Source organism: Camarhynchus parvulus, chromosome 4, assembly GCF_901933205.1.
Source record: "Camarhynchus parvulus chromosome 4, STF_HiC, whole genome shotgun sequence".
NCBI lineage: Eukaryota > Metazoa > Chordata > Aves > Passeriformes > Thraupidae > Camarhynchus > Camarhynchus parvulus.
Window position 1 is genome coordinate 2,541,616 of NC_044574.1, and position 18,514 is coordinate 2,560,129.

At 43.0% G+C, this 18,514-nt stretch overlaps 1 protein-coding gene across 1 annotated transcript in view; it reads left to right on the forward strand.

Moving 5' to 3' along the window:
- Nucleotides 1-3,671: 3,671 nt before the first annotated feature.
- C4H20orf194 (chromosome 4 C20orf194 homolog) overlaps nucleotides 3,672-18,514 on the forward strand; it is a 74,226-nt gene continuing 59,383 nt past the window's right edge. Inside the window, exons 1-2 of the mRNA XM_030948458.1 lie at nucleotides 3,672-3,794; nucleotides 14,200-14,279. Coding sequence (XP_030804318.1) covers nucleotides 3,712-3,794; nucleotides 14,200-14,279 — 163 coding nt within the window. The 5' untranslated portion in view covers nucleotides 3,672-3,711. The remainder of the gene's footprint in view (nucleotides 3,795-14,199; nucleotides 14,280-18,514) is intronic.

The following is an 18,514-nucleotide window of genomic DNA, read 5'->3' on the forward strand; positions in this document are numbered from 1 at the left end:
CTGCTGACTCTGGGGTTATTTCTGGGTTGCCTTTGCCCATCAGGGATGGAGACAGATCTTCCTGGGGTTCCACCATCCTGGGAAGTCCTGCAGGATGGCTCATGGATAGTTCCCTAGTGTGCACCAGGACGTCAAAGCCATCCCACAGTCCACATTCCCAGCAGCCAACGTTTTCCATGGGGAAGGGTTGTGGCATGGGATGTACCAATCAATTTTTAAATAAAGTTTAGCCTCCAGCCTCACTGAGCAACCATCAGCCCAGGGTGGGAAGTTTAGGCATTCCTCATGGATGGGGGAATAAAGAACCTCTCCAGGTGCACATCTCAGGGTGAACAGCTAATTTTGGCCTCTCTGTGCGTACAGAATTGTTTTCCCCAGCAGGGATTTACTAAAAATAAACAGATATCCAGGGAGGAGGGTGTGCAGGCAGCTGTCTCCATGGGGAGATGCCAACCCTGAGGTACTCAAGCTGAAAACACAGCAAGGATCAGCCCTACCAGCCCACACGAGCAGACTCAACCCACATCTGCTGTTTGCTTTTGGACAACATCTAGGTCAGGAAGACCCACCAAGGAACATCAGCAGCAGCTTTCCCCCTCTTTCCAAACCACTCTGCCACCCCTCTTCCCCTCTCTGGGAATTGTTGTGTGTTTCATTCAGCTTCTGCAGCCCTCAAAACGTGCAACAATAGTGGGATAGGGAAGCTCAGGAAGCTGGAGAGCAGGAACAATAGCTGATGTCACCTTCTTTCCCCTTCCACCTCACCTCACTCCTTCTCCAGGAAGCCTGGCCTCTCTGTTGGGTGTTTTCCAGGTTGTTGGCCTGATTTGTCATCCCAAGGGAGATACGAGGCTGCAGGCCACAGCAGTGGTGTGAAATATCTCCTCTTGTTGGCCAGAAGAGTTTTGGGGGCAAAATGTTCCGAAATACCATCCTGGGAATATCCCTTCTCCCTCTCCTCTCCCGCCATAGCCTTGATGTGTTCCTGGGGCTTTGGAGTGCCTGGGCAGGCTCATGGAAGAGGAGATGGAAGAGAGGAGATGGAAGGAGCCAACACAGCACTCAGATGTTGCAGGGAAAGGATGTGCTGTAAGGACCTGTCTCCTTCCTTATGTGGGTGTTGGATGTAGAGGGGGCTCGGGGAAGGCTTCTGGAAGCTGGTGGTTCATGGACTGGCATGGGACAACCAGCAGGAGCTCTGCAGGACACTGTCCCACTCAGCAAAGGACAGGAGAAGCAGGAGGGATGCATTTCAGGATCTTTCTAGAGGGAAGCAAAGGGTTTTTAGCAATTCTATCCACTTTTGCTTCCAGGCCTTCGGCTCCTGTTGGTGATGCTGCCTTAGCAAGCTCAAAGTGTGTTCAGGGGCTCAAAAAACAGGAAGAAATTGGGATTGGGATGGTGCCCGCTCCTTGTCAGCACAACCTGTGCTGTGGGGACTTGTCTGTACGTGGAACCATCAGAATTTTATCAAGGGCAGCTAAAATGCTTCCCAGTGGCTGCAGGGCAGCTGGGCCATGGCCCAGAATATTTATTTATCTTGTCTTTGCTCCGTGGCACTGAGCAAAGTCCAATTTGGTTTTTGGGGAAAAAAGGAAATAGCACTTTGGAACGTGTTCTCACCTGCACCAGGTTAAAAGTGAGGTGGGAGTGAGAGCCCCTGAGTGTTCCCCACTGGATTGGGATCCTTTGGGAAGGGAAAAGGAGCTTGCTCCAGGCAGCCCCATGTTTCCATCACACTCCAAAGCTGCAGATTTGGGGCTTTACACCGCTGCTGGCAAATAGTGGTGTAATTAAAATAAGATGCAGACGAGGGGTGTTATCCCACTCTCCACCAGGGATGAGGAGCTGGGGGGATTAATGGTGCAGGGAGCTGGTCACAGATTAGCACTGGGGGATGGGGATTAACGTTCTGGGGGGGAATGAGAGCCTCCACAGCAAATTCAGCTTTCCTTGATGCTTACTCAACCTCCAGTCCTTCCCCCAGGGCTGCGTGGTGAGGCAGGAGCATGCAGGAGGAGCAGGATGTGCTCCCCTCAGCTGAGGGTTGTGGGATTAACAGATTTCCAGCCATGTGCCCCTCAAAGCCTGGCTCCAGATCCTTCCCTGAGTTGTGATGACCTCAGTCCTTTATAGATCCTTGCAGGTTTTCTGTGCAGGACCCAAAATCCCTGCTCCTGCTCCCTGGGAGCTGGGGGTGCTGGCTCAGTTGTTTGGCAATGGTGACACATCAAAAAAAATAGGAAAGACTGGGGAAAGGGTGACAGAGGCCAGCAAGGCTGGGATCTCTGGGCAGAGCAGGAAAAACTCCTTTAATTTCTGGTCTGAAGAGAATAAAGGGTGCCTGTAAGGGTGGTTGTGCTGGTATTAGCACACAGAGGGGTGCTGGTTGGAAAGGGGGGGTTATTTTTTGGGGATAACACAAAAAGGACCATGTGGGATGCTGGTGACACCCCAGAAGGGTGCCCAGATGGGACTGTGGTGTTTTATAGGGAACGACAGCTGGGGAGGGGTCCCATGGGGGGTGCAATGCTGGGGGGATCCAGGGCATGTCTGTGTGTTGTAGGGTGTTTTTGGGGACAATACTTTGGGGACACCAGGGTACATCACTCTGGGGAGCTCCAGGACACACCATCCCCCAGGGCTCTGCAGGATGTTGGGGGTCTCTGTGTCCCCCTGCTCCTCGCGGTTCTGTGTCACCCTTCCCTGGAGGGTTTTGTGTCACCCATTCTTGGGGGGCTCTGTGTCACCCCACCCCAAGGGCTTCAGGGGGTCTCAGGGATCCCTTGTCCCCCTCCACGGGGTCTCAGGGGGTCTCAGGGGGTCTCAGGGGTCCCTTGTTCCCCTCCCCGGGATCTCAGGGGGTCTCAGGGGTCCCTTGTCCCCTTCCCGGGCTCTGAGGGGGTCTCGGGGGTCCCTTGTTCCCATTCTCCGGGGTCTCAGGGGTTCCTTGTCCCCTCCCCGCGGTCTCAGGGGGTCTCAGGGGTTCCTTGTCACCCCACCCCGGGGTCTCAGGGGTCCCTTGTCCCCATTCCCCGGGGTCTCAGGGGGTCCCTTGTCCCCTCCCCGGGCTCTGAGGGGGTCTCTCAGGGGTCCCTTGTCCCCCCTCCCCGGGGTCTCAGGGGGTCCCTTGCCCCCCTCCCCGGGCTCTGAGGGTGTCTCTCAGGGGTCCCTTGTCCCCCTCCCCGGGGTCTCAGGGGGTCTCAGGGGGTCCCTTGTCTCCCCTTCCCGGGGTCTCAGGGGGTCTCAGGGGGTCCCTTGTCTCCCCTTCCCGGGGTCTCAGGGGGTCTCTCAGGGGTCCCTTGTCCCCCCTCCCTGCCATCGGACGAGCTCACGCCCCATCGTGGGGGGGACATCAGCAGCTGTGGGGGCTGGACGCGCCCAAGAGCGAGCGGGGGGGGCGTGAGGGGTGTGTGAGCAGGGGGCTGGACTTGGAAGAGCCCATTCCTGCTAGAGGGGGGAACAACCTCATCCCCGCTATGTTTACTCCCAGCTAGGGCCTCTATCCGAGAAATCCCAACCGCACTTCCTGCGAGAGGAGATAAGAACTCAGGATAAATCCTACGCGGACAGAAAATCTGGGAACGGAGGGAGCGGTGCGGGTGTGCCATATCCTTCCCACCCCCGGGCCGCGTGGTGCGCGCGGCGCGGGGCGGGGCGCAGGGCCGCAGTGGCGGAGCCGCCCCGTCGCTCGGGCGCATCGCGGTCGCCATGGCGCTGTGCGGCCGCTCCGCGCTCCTCCCGCCGCCCCCGCGACACCGGCCTCGGCCCCGAGCCCCGGGGCCCTTCGTCAGGTACCGGAGGGGACAGCGGGGAAGGCGAGGAGAGGGGTGACAGCCAGCGGCAGGGCTGCGCTGAAGGGGGTGTGGGGTGGGGAGGGGGTATGCGGGGTGGGGGGGTGTGTTGGAGGGGCGCTGAAGGGGCGATCTGGAGGGTTTTGGTGAATTTAGAAGGAATTTGGTGTGCGAGCAGCTGGGATTTTCACAGCCGTGGCCCTGCTCGTGGAGGAAATAGCGTTAAACGCCGGTTTGGGGGCGTTGGGGTGCGAGGGACGGGGGGCGCAGCGCTTTGGAGGCGCTGGAATAGAGGGGATGGGGAGGGGTTTTAAACCTTAGGATGGGGTCTTGAGGGGTTTGATATGGAAGAATTTGGGGTGTTCGCAGAGCTGAGGGTGATGATTTGGGGTACGATAGGGTTTAACACCTCTTGAAGGTGTTCTGGGAAGGATGGGGGTGGGACAGAAGGGATGGGACATTCATGAGAGGTTTGGCGGCACTGAGCTGTGCGGGTGTTGCGGTCGGATTTGGGATCATGAAAGGGATTTGGGGGGCTGGAGCAGCATGTGAGGGGTTGGGAACGAGAAGGGAAGGACTGGCCATGATGGGGACAGGTAGATTTGGCAGGTGGCTGTCGGGAGGGAGGTATAGGACGGCAGACAGGGGCCTGATGTGACCTTGTGGATGGAGGGATTGTCACAGGCAGAATCCTGCTGGAGGAGGAGGATGTGTGGGTGAGGAGCAGCAGGACATCACAGGGGGCTTGGAGCAGGGCTGGTGTGCACAGAGTGGCTTTGGGGTTGTGTTTCTGTAGCGGATAAACCTGAGACTGATTTCGAAGGGGTCAGCATGAGCTATCTTGGCAATAAAAGAAAAAAAAAAAAGGCTTGTGAAAGGCAGGAGAAGTGAATTTTAGTGTAGGAATAGCTGAGGTTTGGGAGGGGCTGAGGGATTATGGAGAGAAAGAAGAGGTTGTGTTTGTGTGGGGGGTTTGTGGATACAAAGGTAATAAAATTTCCTGAGCTCTGAAAATATGTTGGGTAGGGCTTGACAGGAGCTGGGGTGTGGGGACATGTGAGATGGTGGCATTGGCTCTGTGGGAGCTCAGGTGTCAGCTCAGGTATCCTCGGGAGCTCTGTTTCCTTTTGGAGACTTCAGGTGCACCCATGTGTATGATGCTGCAGCCCATTATCTAAATGGTTTGAATAGAGGAAACGGCCTCAAGGTGTGCCAGGAGAGGTTTAGGCTGGATATTAAGAAATATTTCTCTGCTGGGAGGATTGTCCAGCACTGGAACAGGCTGCTCAGGCCAGTCTTAGAGTGGTCAGATATTTAAAAAGCAGTTAAATCCATTTTTGTGGTGCTAAGTGACGAGGTTTAATGGTGGCTTTGGCAGTGCTGCGGTAACAGCCGGACTCGATGGTCTTGGAGAGCTTTTCCAGCCGAAATGATTCCATGATTCTGTTTTATGGTACCACAAAGGACAACCCAGGAACTGAAGTGCTTGATGCTTTCAATAGTTCCAGCACAATACATGGAAGTATTCAGCAGTGGGAAGCCAGATAATCAGGGAAGGGAGACCTTGCACGTGAATCGCAGACAAACGCTTGGCCAAGCTACCTGGCTCTGTGCTTGCTGCAGATTTTCAATTAAAAACCAAACAAACAGCTTTTTATCTTAAGTACAAGAAGGGAACAAAAGCATTTTCACTTTTTGGATGATTTGCCAGTGAAATGAGGAATTCTGCAGTGAGAGAAGAGAGAAATGGAGGTTGCTCTGCTTGCTTGAAACACGTGAACACGGCTGGTTATGTTCCCTCTCTCCCTTTCTGAATTGAAAATAAGGCAGAAGGAAAAGTGACCTTTTCAAATAATTTTTCCACTGAATAAATTAATATTAATTATTTGGAAAGAGCTTGGTATGTTTTTAGAGCTGTAAAATATCTAAAAATTCATGATGGGTAACGAAATGCCAAGATGGTTAAAAAAAAAAAAAGCTGAAAGAGAAAATGGTTTCCACTCAAGCCTTCCTCTTCCTGAGTGATTTTTGTAATCTGAGACCCTGTTTTAGAGTTGTCATGAGAACATTCAGACTCTCTGAACATCTGCAAGCTTTTGAGCTCCACTGGGAGATGCAGCCAGCAACTGTAATTTGGTGCATTTGTAGGAGCCATGTCATCTGTTAATTTTTTTTCCTCCTTAACATTCATTCTTGTGCTGTTCTTTTTTAAATTTTTTTTTATTGTCAGGCCAGATGGAGGCCAGTGTTTGCAATTAATTTCCCGGGCAGTCAGCAGATAGCAGGCAGTTAATAAAAATAACTTAAAACAAAACAATCTGTTACCCTCCCCCTCCGCCCCCGAGTTCCCAAACAGGAATGGAAAAATTCTTCAGACTATATAAAGACTAGAGAAAGGGCCAGAGATAATTCCTGGAGTTCTTCCACATACTTGAGTGGTTTGGTCTGCCATGTGGCACCTTGGGAGCTGGCGACCCTCAGCATTGTAACAAGTAAAGAATGGGTTTGGAAATAGAAAGAAAAAATCCCTTAAGTAAGAGAGGAGTGCTGCCCAAAAAAGGGGAAGTCTTTTTGGGAGGTGATGTCATCTTTCATGTGCCTGTGTTTGGTGGGGAATGAGTGTTTTCCTTGGGAATACAGGCATTTCTGAACAAAACTCCTACTTGTTTTAAATACCTGCATCAGAAAATCAATTTTTTTCTATTTCAGAGCACTCTGCACCCCCACCCAACCTGAATTACCTTTATGTAAAACAGAGTAAGCAAATCCTCATTATTCATTATCCATGCTGGTAACATAATACAGATGAGTTCTCACCACATGTCCTTGTGGGGAAATGCAAAATGAGTCCTTGGGTTAATTTTTCTGTTGTCTCTTTTTCTGTGCTTAACATTCTCCTGGTCTGTTGTTAATCACATGGTGGTTAAATATTTGGCTTTTTTTTTTTTCCATGAATGGGGTATTTGGGAGCACAGGACCAAAGAGTTGTTGTGGTTTCCCAACCAGTTTTTGTAGGGGACTTGTCTGTGATGCCAGATGAACAAATTTTTCTGTCCCTGTGTGTTCCTTATGTAATTATGCTGAGGTTCAGGATTTTGTAAGAGCACAGTTGCACTGGAATTATTTTTTTTTTTTTAAGGAATGTGCTGTATTTTAGCAATGCAAAGAGAGAGCTAATTTAACTTGCAGTACAGGAGGAAAAAAAGAGAAACAACCCCCATTCCTTGAATATGGATGATTTTCTGCCACCTTAGGGAAATAAGAATTCTCAGGGTCTGCTACAGTGAGAAGTGAGGGGTGTGAAACCATTTGATTGATGGGAATAGAGAGGAAGAAGGGAAATTTGCTAGGGAGAGGAGCAGAGCTATGGTGTGGACCTTTCAGCTGGAATTCTCCCTTTGTGATCATCTCAGCATCTGATTTGGAGCTTTGTGGCCACGTGGCTGCAGAAGTTCTGGCCCAGGAATGAGCCCTGAAGGTGAATTTAGTCTTGAAGCACTGAAAATCAACTTGATTTCTGCCCAAATGCCAGGCAGTGCTCTGTCCTTTTAATCAGAGTGAGTGATGGCAGAATAATCACCCTGGAGCTGCTGCTCTTTGTCACTTTTTCAATTGTTGTCATTTTCTCAGCTGATAATATTTTTGGAAGGGAATAGTTGATGCTCTTCATAATGTGCTGCAACATAAGAAAATGAAAATACAGAGATGGTTTTTGTAAATCAGCCTGTTAAGGAGAGAGAACATCAAGGCTGAGGGTCTGACTGATGGGCAACCCATAATTTAGTAAATATCCTCAAAAAGTTTGTGATTGTGCAGAATGACATCAGGCAGTTCCAGATGTTTGGTAAGGAGAGATTCAGAGTTGTTCCCATGTGCTTTGAGGTCTCTGGATTACAGAATTGAATATTCCTGTCCACTTAAGATCATGATTTGGTCCTGAAAATGCACACAAAGTTAACATTTATTTATCTATGTCCATTTTTTTCTGACTGTTCCTAAAAAATTACTGGATCTCCTGTTTATAGTCAATATCCCAATGCAAATTTCTCTCCCTGTGTAGAGAAATTTGCAAAATAGGTGGAAAATTGACGTCTATTTTAATGTGGGTGAATGTTGTCTTTTATGAGTACCAAGCAGTGAAAGAGTTATTTTGAAATCAATGAAATTCTGAGAGTCTTTAGCTTAGTCTGGCTTCTGGTGTCTGTTTTCACAGCTACAGTGAGATGGGGATAATGTCAGACTGGGAAATCCAGGAAAATCCTGGACTCTTAATACAAGCAAACATTTCTGATAGAAATCATAAGGTCAACAAGAGACCCAAGAAATATAAACTTGATTTTTCAAGGACTAAAATGGAAACAGATGTTCACAACAGCGAGTTAACAAGAAGTGAGTGGGGGGGAAAAAACCCTGTAATTTATCATTCTATTTTATTTATTTGTTTATGGTTAATTGGGCTGTTAATGGTAAAACCATTGACTTTGGTAGGATCTATTCGAGGTGAGGATTTTTTCTAATGTGGGGATATCTCTGATTTTCCCTGCCATCCATCCAGCCTCGGCCACATGGGGGTTTTTAGTGCTGCCAAGCCTTTGTGGGGGAGGAGCAAAACATCTGCCAAGATGAAACACAGGGAAAGCAGCGAAATGCCAGCCTTTGTCAGCTGAATTGGACACAATGAAACACAGCCAGGCTGTGGGAATCCACTGGGAATTGGGAATCCACCAGGAATTGAGAATCCACCCCTGCCAGGCTGTGGGAATCCACTGGGAATTGGGAATCCACCAGGAATTGAGAATCCACCCCTGCCAGGCTGTGGGAATCCACTGGGAACTGGGAATCCACCAGGAATTGAGAATCCACCCCTGCCAGGCTGTGGGAATCCACTGGGAATTGGGAATCCACCAGGAATTGAGAATCCACCCCTGCCAGGCTGTGGGAATCCTCTGGGAATCCACCAGGAATTTAGAATCCACCCCTGCCAGGCTGTGGGAATCCTCTGGGAACTGGGAATCCGCTGGGAACTGGGAATCCACCAGGAATTGGGAATCCACCCCTGCCAGGCTGTGGGAATCTTCTGGGAATTGGGAAATCACTGGGAATTGGGAATCCTTTGGAGATCCACCAGGAATTGGGAATCCACCCCTGCCAGGCTTTGGGAATCCGCTGGGAATTGGGAATCTTCTGGGAATTGGGAAATCACTGGGAATTGGGAATCCACCCCTGCCAGACTGTGGGAATCCTCTGGGAATTGGGAATCCAACAGGAATCCCAATCTGGGGATTCTCAGTTTCTTTTTCTTCCTCTGTCAAGGAAGGCACTTCAGATGGTATTTTGTGCTCAGGCTTAGATTTATTATTTCTTATTTGTATTACAAGTCCTGACTTCTACAGCATTCACCTAACAAGGCACAAAATGGCTAACTGTCTTTTGTTAAAGGTCTTTTAAGGCTAAACTATCCAATTAAGAAATGACACCTAAATTATTTTGATTTTTGACCCTGTAACTAATCACTCATGTCCCGCAATGTGGATTTTTCTGTTCAATTGCAAAATACCACCCAACTCATGAAGATGAAGGTGAGGAAGAACAAGCAGCCACTGCCCTAAAACCTCCATCTTTTTTTTATATATATTACTATATTCTAAAACCTTAAACTCTAAGTTTTCCACCCTGTTATTATATATTATATATTATATATTATATATTATATATTATATATTATATATTATATATTATATATTATATATTATATATTATATATTATATATTATATATTATATATTATATATTATATATTATATATTATATATATTATATATTATGTATTACACATTATCTATTATCTATTAATTATATATTACACACTTCTATATTATATATTACATGCTTCTAATCAAACTACACACCCATAATCCCAGTACTATCAGTCAATTTTTGGAAGCCTTCTCCATGGTCTTACATTAAATACAATATTTTCTTGTGGGTCTGTGCCTTTCAGCACAGAAATTTAAAATTCTCAGCATCCAGGATTCCAACAGGGGTCAATGCTGACGATGCTGCCTCAGTTCTGGATTACCACGTCAAGAAAAGGCAGCTTGCACTCGGGTTAAATCCAGCCAGCAGCCAGGGGAAAAAGCATTGTGGGAGAAGAAACAAGATGGAAATTCAAGCACCATGTGGCTTTCTTGAGGAAATGGATTTGTTCTTTGTGATTGAGAAAGGCACAGTTGTTAATATTCTCTTTATTTGCCAACAGACGTGCCTTGCAGCGCCGTGTCTGTTACCAAGCTGTGACAGGCTGCCTGTTGTAAAGCGATGTACTTTGCATAATTAGTGTGAAGACGTGAACAGATGAGCACTAATTCTTAGAAGTTAATGATTGTCAATTATCTCCCCCTTTTTTTTTTCTGGATCTAGTCCAAGATTAGTGGAATATCAAGTACCTCAAGGTACAGTTCCTTAATTGGCCCAAGCACACTTTATTGCCAGCTGTCGCCCCAAAACGTGGCTTTGCTTTTTGACCTGCCTCAATCAGCAGTCAGGTCAGCTTGCTGCTGTTTGAAAGCATTATTTTCTTTTTAATTCCTGGGCTGGAGGTTGTTTGGATCCATAAGCTGATCTGACCTGACACATGGCTTCCAGATCGTTAGCGCAGACAGAAAGGGGGTGAGGAGGCTGAGACTGTCCCTTGCAGCACCAGGAGATTTTATCTCGCCTTAAACCCACAGGGAAATCCCAGCTTCTGCTCAAAAGTGGTGCAAAAATTCCCACTTCACCTATTTCAACTTCTTACCTGCTCCAGAAGTTGCCTCATAGGTGCTTAAATAACTTCCAGCTCTTGTCTTGCCCAAATCTTGTTGGAATTCAGGATTTTGGAGCTTCCTTAAGAGCATGTTTCCCAACACACCTATATTTTTTTTGTTTTAGCAGCAGGTTATTTAGGTTTAACTGTGGTTATGTAGATGGTGGTGGATCCAGAGCCACAACTTCCAGGGCAGCATCCCAAGGCCCACAGGTTGGTGTGGAGGTTGGTTGTTGTTTCTGTTTGAATTTGTGCTGCTGGAGCAAAATGAAAAGCAGTGCTTGTTTTGGAGATGGGAAAAGTCATGGATTTTTGTTCCCAGGACAGTCTTTTTGTTTTTGGCAGATGACTGTTTAATGTGAAATCCAAGAAAATGCCTTTATTTTCCCCTCTCTGACTTTATACACAGTTTAGCCTGTATTGTTTAAAAGCATGTTGTGAGAATTCTAATTATTCTCTGCCCTATTTCTGAATGGCATCTTTCTTCAGGCACACAAGTCTTCTGTGTTTGGTGTCAGCCTTTGAATATCATGATTTATCCACACTTGAAATGACGTTGAAAATTTTTCTGTGAAGGAGCTTTTGCAAAGAATTCTCTCATTCTCTTATTTCTTAAATAAGGCAAGGAAAAATATTCTGCTAAATATCTGTTTAATATTAAAAATGAAATATCTTTATTGGACATAACTTTTTACTGTGAAATAATGAATGTATAATTTGCTCTGTGCTTTCACATTTTATGTCAGGACACATAGCACTGACATCCAGATTTACCTGGCAGAAATGTTTTAGCAGCTTCATCTGAGATCTTTAGGTATTTTTAAGGGCTGCACCAAAGTTATAATTTATTTGAAAAATAATGAAAGTAATTTGATGAGAGTAAATTGCTAACCTAAAAAGTTAAAATAAGGAAGGAAATGCCCAACCTGTGAGGATTCTCCTCCCCCAATTCTTCTTCCCTTTTTCTACCCAGCACTTGAACTGATCAGAAAATACTTCCCCAGAGCTCAAGAAGACAAAAACCTCATTTATTTTGCTTTTCTCTGCTCTGCTCTTCTTGCACAGTCTCATAGCACTACTTCTTCTAAATGACAAATGTGTTTTTTTAGGTCATTCTTGTGTGGAAGCCTTTGAAATTAAATTTTAAATATCTTAGGAATAGCTAACCTTGTTTCATAGGAAATGTTTTTCAATAAAATGGAAGAAGTCTTTCCCTGTGAGTTTCCATAATTATTCTTTGTCAAATTGAGTTCTAACCATTTTTTAATAAGTGATCAGTACAGGGAGGGGAAAAATAGTGGGAAAATCAAGATGTGTATTGCTGCTCTGTTTATGATGCGTAAGAAGTTCTAAAAATGTTACAGATCCTTAAAAACCTGTTTTTGTCTGGAGAATTAAATTTGCCTTCCCAGTTGACACGAGTAGCAGAAGAATTACTGTGTCTTGTTTTTGAGGAGCTGAAGGAAAATCTCCTCCTTGTGCCCTCAGCATTTTTCCTGTTGACTGTTTCTTTCCTCACTTTGAGCAGGAACAGGAACATGCATCCTCTGATATGAAAAATGTTTTATTAAAAATCACTCAGGGAGTTGCTTGCTGTGTCAGTGCAGAAGTCCTTGGACATGCTTTTTCTCCCAGTTCTTCTAATTTGTCCTTCAGATCCTCTCAGAAATCATGGGATAAATTCCTTTGCAGGCAGGTCAAGAATGAAAAGTTGCTTTCATGTTTTTGGTTTTTTTTTCACAGAGGCTCCAGCAATCCTGCAGCTGCTCCTCAAATAACTGTGGGCTTGTGTAATTTGTGTTGCTGTTTCCATACCAACAAATGAAATAAGTCCAGTTTGTGCCCACAGTGAAGAGTCTGGGGATTTTTTTTCTGCTCTCTGTCTTGTGATATGGGAAGTATAAAAAGATGAGCTCTGAATAGCTTGGAGTGAATCATCTGTCAGCCAGCTGCTCTGGGCTCCTGTTTAATGATGGGATGGAAATTTTCCAGAAAAAGATGCAAAACCTTAATTTTGTGTAGCTGTGAGATTCAGGTTTAGGTGAGGTTTGAAAGAATGAATAATCAGTAGTTGTTTAAATGTGCAGCATAAAGTTCAGCATGGATTTCCTGCCATTGCCCATGTGGGCAAACATCTGATTGTACCTGATGAATCTTTGCTGTCATCAGTGGCTTTAATTTCTGTTTCCTTATCTAAGAGTAGATCAAAATATCCATCCCTCCATCCCTCCATCCATCCATCCCTCCATCCCTCCATCCCTCCATCCATCCATCCATCCATCCATCCATCCATCCATCCATCCATCCATCCATCCATCCATCCATCCATCCATCCATCATCCATCCATCCATCTATCCATCAATCCATTTAATATAAATTGAAATATTCCAGCTAAAAAGAACAATTGAGGGATTCAGAACTGAAACATTTGACCTAAAAAGGGATAAAATTAATGCTTGAGATTGCAGTGACTTTGTGCTTCCCATGGAAATATCTCCAAATGAAGTGTTGTCTGTCCTTTATCATTGATGTTTGAATTTCATTCAGATTTGCCATAATGGAAACCTTTCATGTACATTTCTTTCAGAAAAAGTAGAGCATAATAATTGTAGTACTGCTGAAAAGACCTATTTGCTTTTTTACTTGGCTAAAGTAATGCTGAAAATAGAAATATTTGACCTTACTTTATTGTTTGTTTGAACTGCTCATAAATTTAGCTCTGTTTGAGTGTTTCTGTGAGAGACATTTGTTTCCTGGAGCTGAACAGCTCATATAAACAAGTCTATAAACAAGAAATCCCATTCACTAATATCAACAGTGAAATTTCTTGTCTTTTATCTGTATTTAAACAAACTCCCAGAATGTTGCCTGGAAGCACAAATTGTGTTGCTGTCTGTGTGGCTGTTGTAGCTGAAAGATGCATGTTGGGCAACTGAATTAAAATTTATGTAATGAACTATTCACTTGGATTATTAAAAAATATCTGGCTGTTGCAGATGGAATTTTTGTCTGGTTTAAAGATACATATTGGACAGCTGAAGTAAAATTTATATAATAAATGATTAATTTTGATGGTAAAAATTCTCAGCAATACTTGACATTGTTTTATTTCTCTTTAATGCTTGAATTGGTGATCTTGGAGGTCTTTTCCAACCTTAATGATTCTCCTGATGGTGCTGGAGGTTCCAAAACTTTTCCCCAAAATCCTGTTGGGATATTGGTGCACCCGTGGTCCCTTTTGATGTTACTTTGTTTTTGCTTCTCTGGTAGAAAAGGGAATTTCTGCTGACCAGGTGAGAGCAAACCTGAACAGCAATTTTTGCCAGGTTGGAGATTAACAGAGCTCATGGGTTGAAGGAATAGTTAAAATTCCTGTCTTCTCTCAGTGCTGTGGACTTCATCTTTAGTGGGCAAAAATAATCAGGAATGGCTTGATTTAAGGTCCATTTCTCAAGAAAAAAAACCCAAAATTGAAGTGTGTGTCCATTTACTTTCTGTAACAAAGAAAACAAAGCTGGGTCAGCTCTTCAGCCTCCCAGTTTGACATTTCACAGCAGTGACCTTGAGGACAAATTCTCTTTTTTTTTTTTTTTTTGCAGCTGCAGCCGCCTCCGAAATATTCAGACTATTCTGACACAGAGCAGCAAATCTCAGCCTGATGGAATCCTCTGCATTTTAGGTTAGTGTTACAATTTTTGTTCTCATTATGCTGATAAAGATACCACGAGTTTCAGAAAGAAGAAAAACATCTTGCTGCTGTTTTCTCAGCTGATGTTACACTTTCTTCTCCCTAAACAATTCTTCATTCTATTTACTAATTTTGGGGCAAAGAGTTTTAAAGAGTGGCCCAAAAAACCTGGGAAGCAGTTAGGAGTTAAATGTTAAAATTTCATGTGGTTTCAGTGCTTTATTTCTTCTGGGACTGGGAGAAAAGGGCAACAGGAAATAAGGGTGCAAGTGTGCTGTGGGAAAATAACAGGGGTTTTGTGTTGCTTTAATACCATTTCATTGACTCTTTGTTTCATATTATATGATCAGTGTCAAGATCTTAAAGGAAAAATACAATTATGAGTGAAAACTTGAGTGCTTAGAGAAAAGGACTGAGGAGTAATTCTTTAAATAATGTGTTGCAGTTAAATAGCAGAAATCTGATGTAGCCCTAAAGAAGCTCTGTGTAGGAAGTGATACCACAGTCTGGTTTTTTTAGGGTTTTATTCTGTTTTTTAATGATGTGGCAAGAGAACTTAAAGCTCATTTGCTGGACCACAGAATAAAATTTATAAATAGATATGTAGATGTCACCCTATTCTTCTAAAGTTCTTCTAAGCCTTCTAATGTTTACATTTTTGTAATGGAGTTTCTCAAGTACTTTTCTTATAAACAATGATTGTTTTGCATTCCTTTCTAGAACAGGAGAGAATTGATGGCTGTTAGTTTGACCAGTGTGGTTAGAGAGGTAGCAATTTCATCCTCCAATCCATGGTCACTTTTGGAATTCTATAAATATCAAGATCCAGAAATAAATGTACTTTTTTAACCTTAAACATCTCAGCATGTGTGTGTCATTCATTTTGTGTCATATTTTGACATATATATATTAGTATATATATATATATAGAGGTATATGTATAATAGCTAATTTATAATAGATAATAATTTATAAAATTTAGAAGTAGATAATAATTTGTAGTAGATAACATTCTCTTCTAGTCAGTGTTGAGTGTACAACATGACCCTGCATTCTCTGGGCTAAGAGGTTAAGTCTCTGACTAAGTAGTAACTGTACAGCCAGAAGCTCTGTGAGGTCACTGTGTCAGCCTTCCAGTGAAACTTAATCATACAGGATAAACTCCTTGGGTTCTGCCTTTGCTGCTAATTTAATTCCATAAAACGTGTTAACTGATGACACTGCAGCATTTTTTAATTATTATTAACTCTGAGACTGCAGAAAGTCCCAGAAAACATGGCCCAGCTTTAAGGAAAGCAGAGGAATTGCTTTGTGTAATCCTCAGTGTTGTGTGGAGGATTTAATTCTCTTCAGAAGAACATACCTCTTTATAAATAAGCACTTGTGGTATGGAAATATGGGAGGTGTGTTTTGTTGGGAGATTTGTGCTTTGCCCAGATCTCTCAGCGCCCACAATGGGACTCTTGTGTGCTCTGGCCAGGCTCCTGTAGCCTGCAGAATTTCTGGCATAACTTCCATGAAACAGGCATGCCACTGTTGTAAATGCATTAAATCTGTCATCAAACACAAGCTTCTGATGACAAAACCCATGTAGTTTTACATCCTCCTGACTTGTGTGGAAAGTGGATACTCACAACTGAGGTTTTTTACAGGCAGTGCATGTTCTGTTTCACTTGGCTGCTTTTAATGGCCTGCAGTTATTGCAGTTCCCTCACCTCAACTTCACTTTCAAACTGGGCTGGGAGATAAAACCAGAATAAACTTCCACAGCTTTACTTCAAATTCATGGATATTTGTACTGAAATTAAACCCAGCATTGGAGATCTCACAGCGAGATGAGAACTGGCCCACTGTTGATACAAGTATTTAAATGGAGTTACAGCTGGTTTTTAAAAGGAATTCTCTAATCTGATTTTGAAGGGGTTGCATGGTAACATTCCTGCATTCTTTGCTGGGGATAAAAAGCCTCACAACTGACAAGAAAAAGGAATTTGGAGGTTGGCATGTCAAATGGCTTTAAAAAGCTGTCACGTCTCAGCTGAGTGTGTTGCTGTTTAAACTGATCTACTTAAATTATACTGTAAATTATTTTCTACCATGCTGCTGTTTCTTGGCATCTTACCTTTCAGCAGAGATTTTCAGCTCCTGCTTCAGTTGCTGTGATTTTTGAGGATGTGCATTTGCTGTGGGCAGGGGTGTCTGTAACTACTGGAGCTGTAGCTGCTCTGATTGTGGATTAAACTGTTTCACCATTCACCTCAGCTGAGCTGATTTTGCAAATATTGATATTTATTTTCCATTCTCCTCAAAGAGTGTGGGGACAATTTCAAGGCTTTCCAATATTTATTTTACTTTGATTCTGTTCACATGTTGCTTTTTTAGATTATAAATAATCTAGATTATTTATTTAGATTATTTACTTAGATTACATATTATATAAATATATAAAATAAATATAATATAAATATAAATATATAACACATATAAGTATAATATTATATAAAATATATAATAAATATTAATATATAAAATATATAGTATATATGGTATTATAGTACATATAGTATATATGTATATATTACAGTATATTTAGTATATATGATATTATATATGTAATTGAAATATATAATATAGAACACTTATATTTATACTATTATATAATATATATAATTCTGGTATATTTTATATGGTATATTATATATTAAATATGGTATGTTATATATGTAGATGATATGTAATCTAAATATATAATATATAATATATAATATATAATATATAATATATAAAGTATAATATAATAGATATAATATATGATATAATATATTTTTATAATATATAATATATAATCTAAATAAATCATCTAGGTTATTTATAATTTTAAAAAGCAATACGTGAACAGAACCTAGAAACATAATGTTCATATAATCTTTTTTAGGTTATTTTTTCTCCATTATCTCCATCCCACACAGAGCTCTCCCTGCTGGTGTTTCTCCCACATTCTGAGAACCTTTAGCACATCACTCTGATTGTTCATCCCATTCCCTTTCCAGACAGAGACTATTTGAAGGATTATTTTGCAGCAGTTCCAGAATTCTGTTGCTTTTGGGCCAATATCTGAAGGTGATGTGTCCATTGCCTCCATCCTCTCCCTCCTGCTGTCCCCAGGTGCATTTTGCATCCCTGGGTATCTCACACCCACTTGATCTTATCCAGCAGACAGATTTCCCCCCCTGCATTTGGCCAGAAAGCTTTTTTGAAAATTTTTATGATTGGCTCTTCACAAATATTAAAATGAATATTGTATGTGTTATGTTGGAACGTTATATTGTATTAATTTCTTTTAAGTAGCGTGGTAAATAGAATTTTGAGGCTATAGCATAATATTAAAATGGAAATTATGTGATGTAAGAGACTTTTTTGTAACTGACCCAAGAAATGGAAAAGATAACCAAGAAATTCTTCTCATTATCCTCTCTGGATGGAGATACAACAGGATTCCAAGGAAAGAATTATTGCCTCCTTATTGGGAAGGCCCAGACTCCAGGGAACCAAGGCAATTTACAAGATGAAGGGGGGAAATTGACAATAAACAGAAAAATCCTCAGTTTGAAGGGGATGTTTGCATCATGTATGAGATATATGAATATGCAACAAGCTATTGCTTTTAAGGGTTAATCCTTTGTTAGAGAGCTCTGCTTTTTGGGGCTTAGTGCCCAGGAAGCATCCAGAGGTCCATAATTCTTTGCTTTTATTGTCCTAACTCTGATTGGCCATATTATTATTACTCAATTTTTTAATTACTATTTTTATAGCTATTTTATTACACTTAAACTTTTACAATTTTAAAACAAATTATTGGCTTTTTTCGCACTTTCTACCAATTTAACAACCCGAATGGGCTCTCTGAGGGGCAGCTGAGCCCTGCCTGGGGAGCAGAGCAGGAGCCTCAGGCTCAGCCTGACTCAGGGTGTGCTCACAGCCCTGCCCCGGGCTGGGAACAGGAGGGGGGAGTTCCAAACTCCCAGCTCAGCTGGAGACAGGCGTCGGGCTTTCCTAAATAATGGCCTTGCCCATTGTTCTGGGGAGGACTCCTGATATGCTCTTATCTTGGTCATTGTTTCATTTCCTGTTTGTTTTCTGCTAACTATATCTGTTCCTTTAACTCCATGTGTTGCTGTAGAATAGCACTAAAGTCTCAGTGTGAAAACTCTTGTCTCGACAGGATA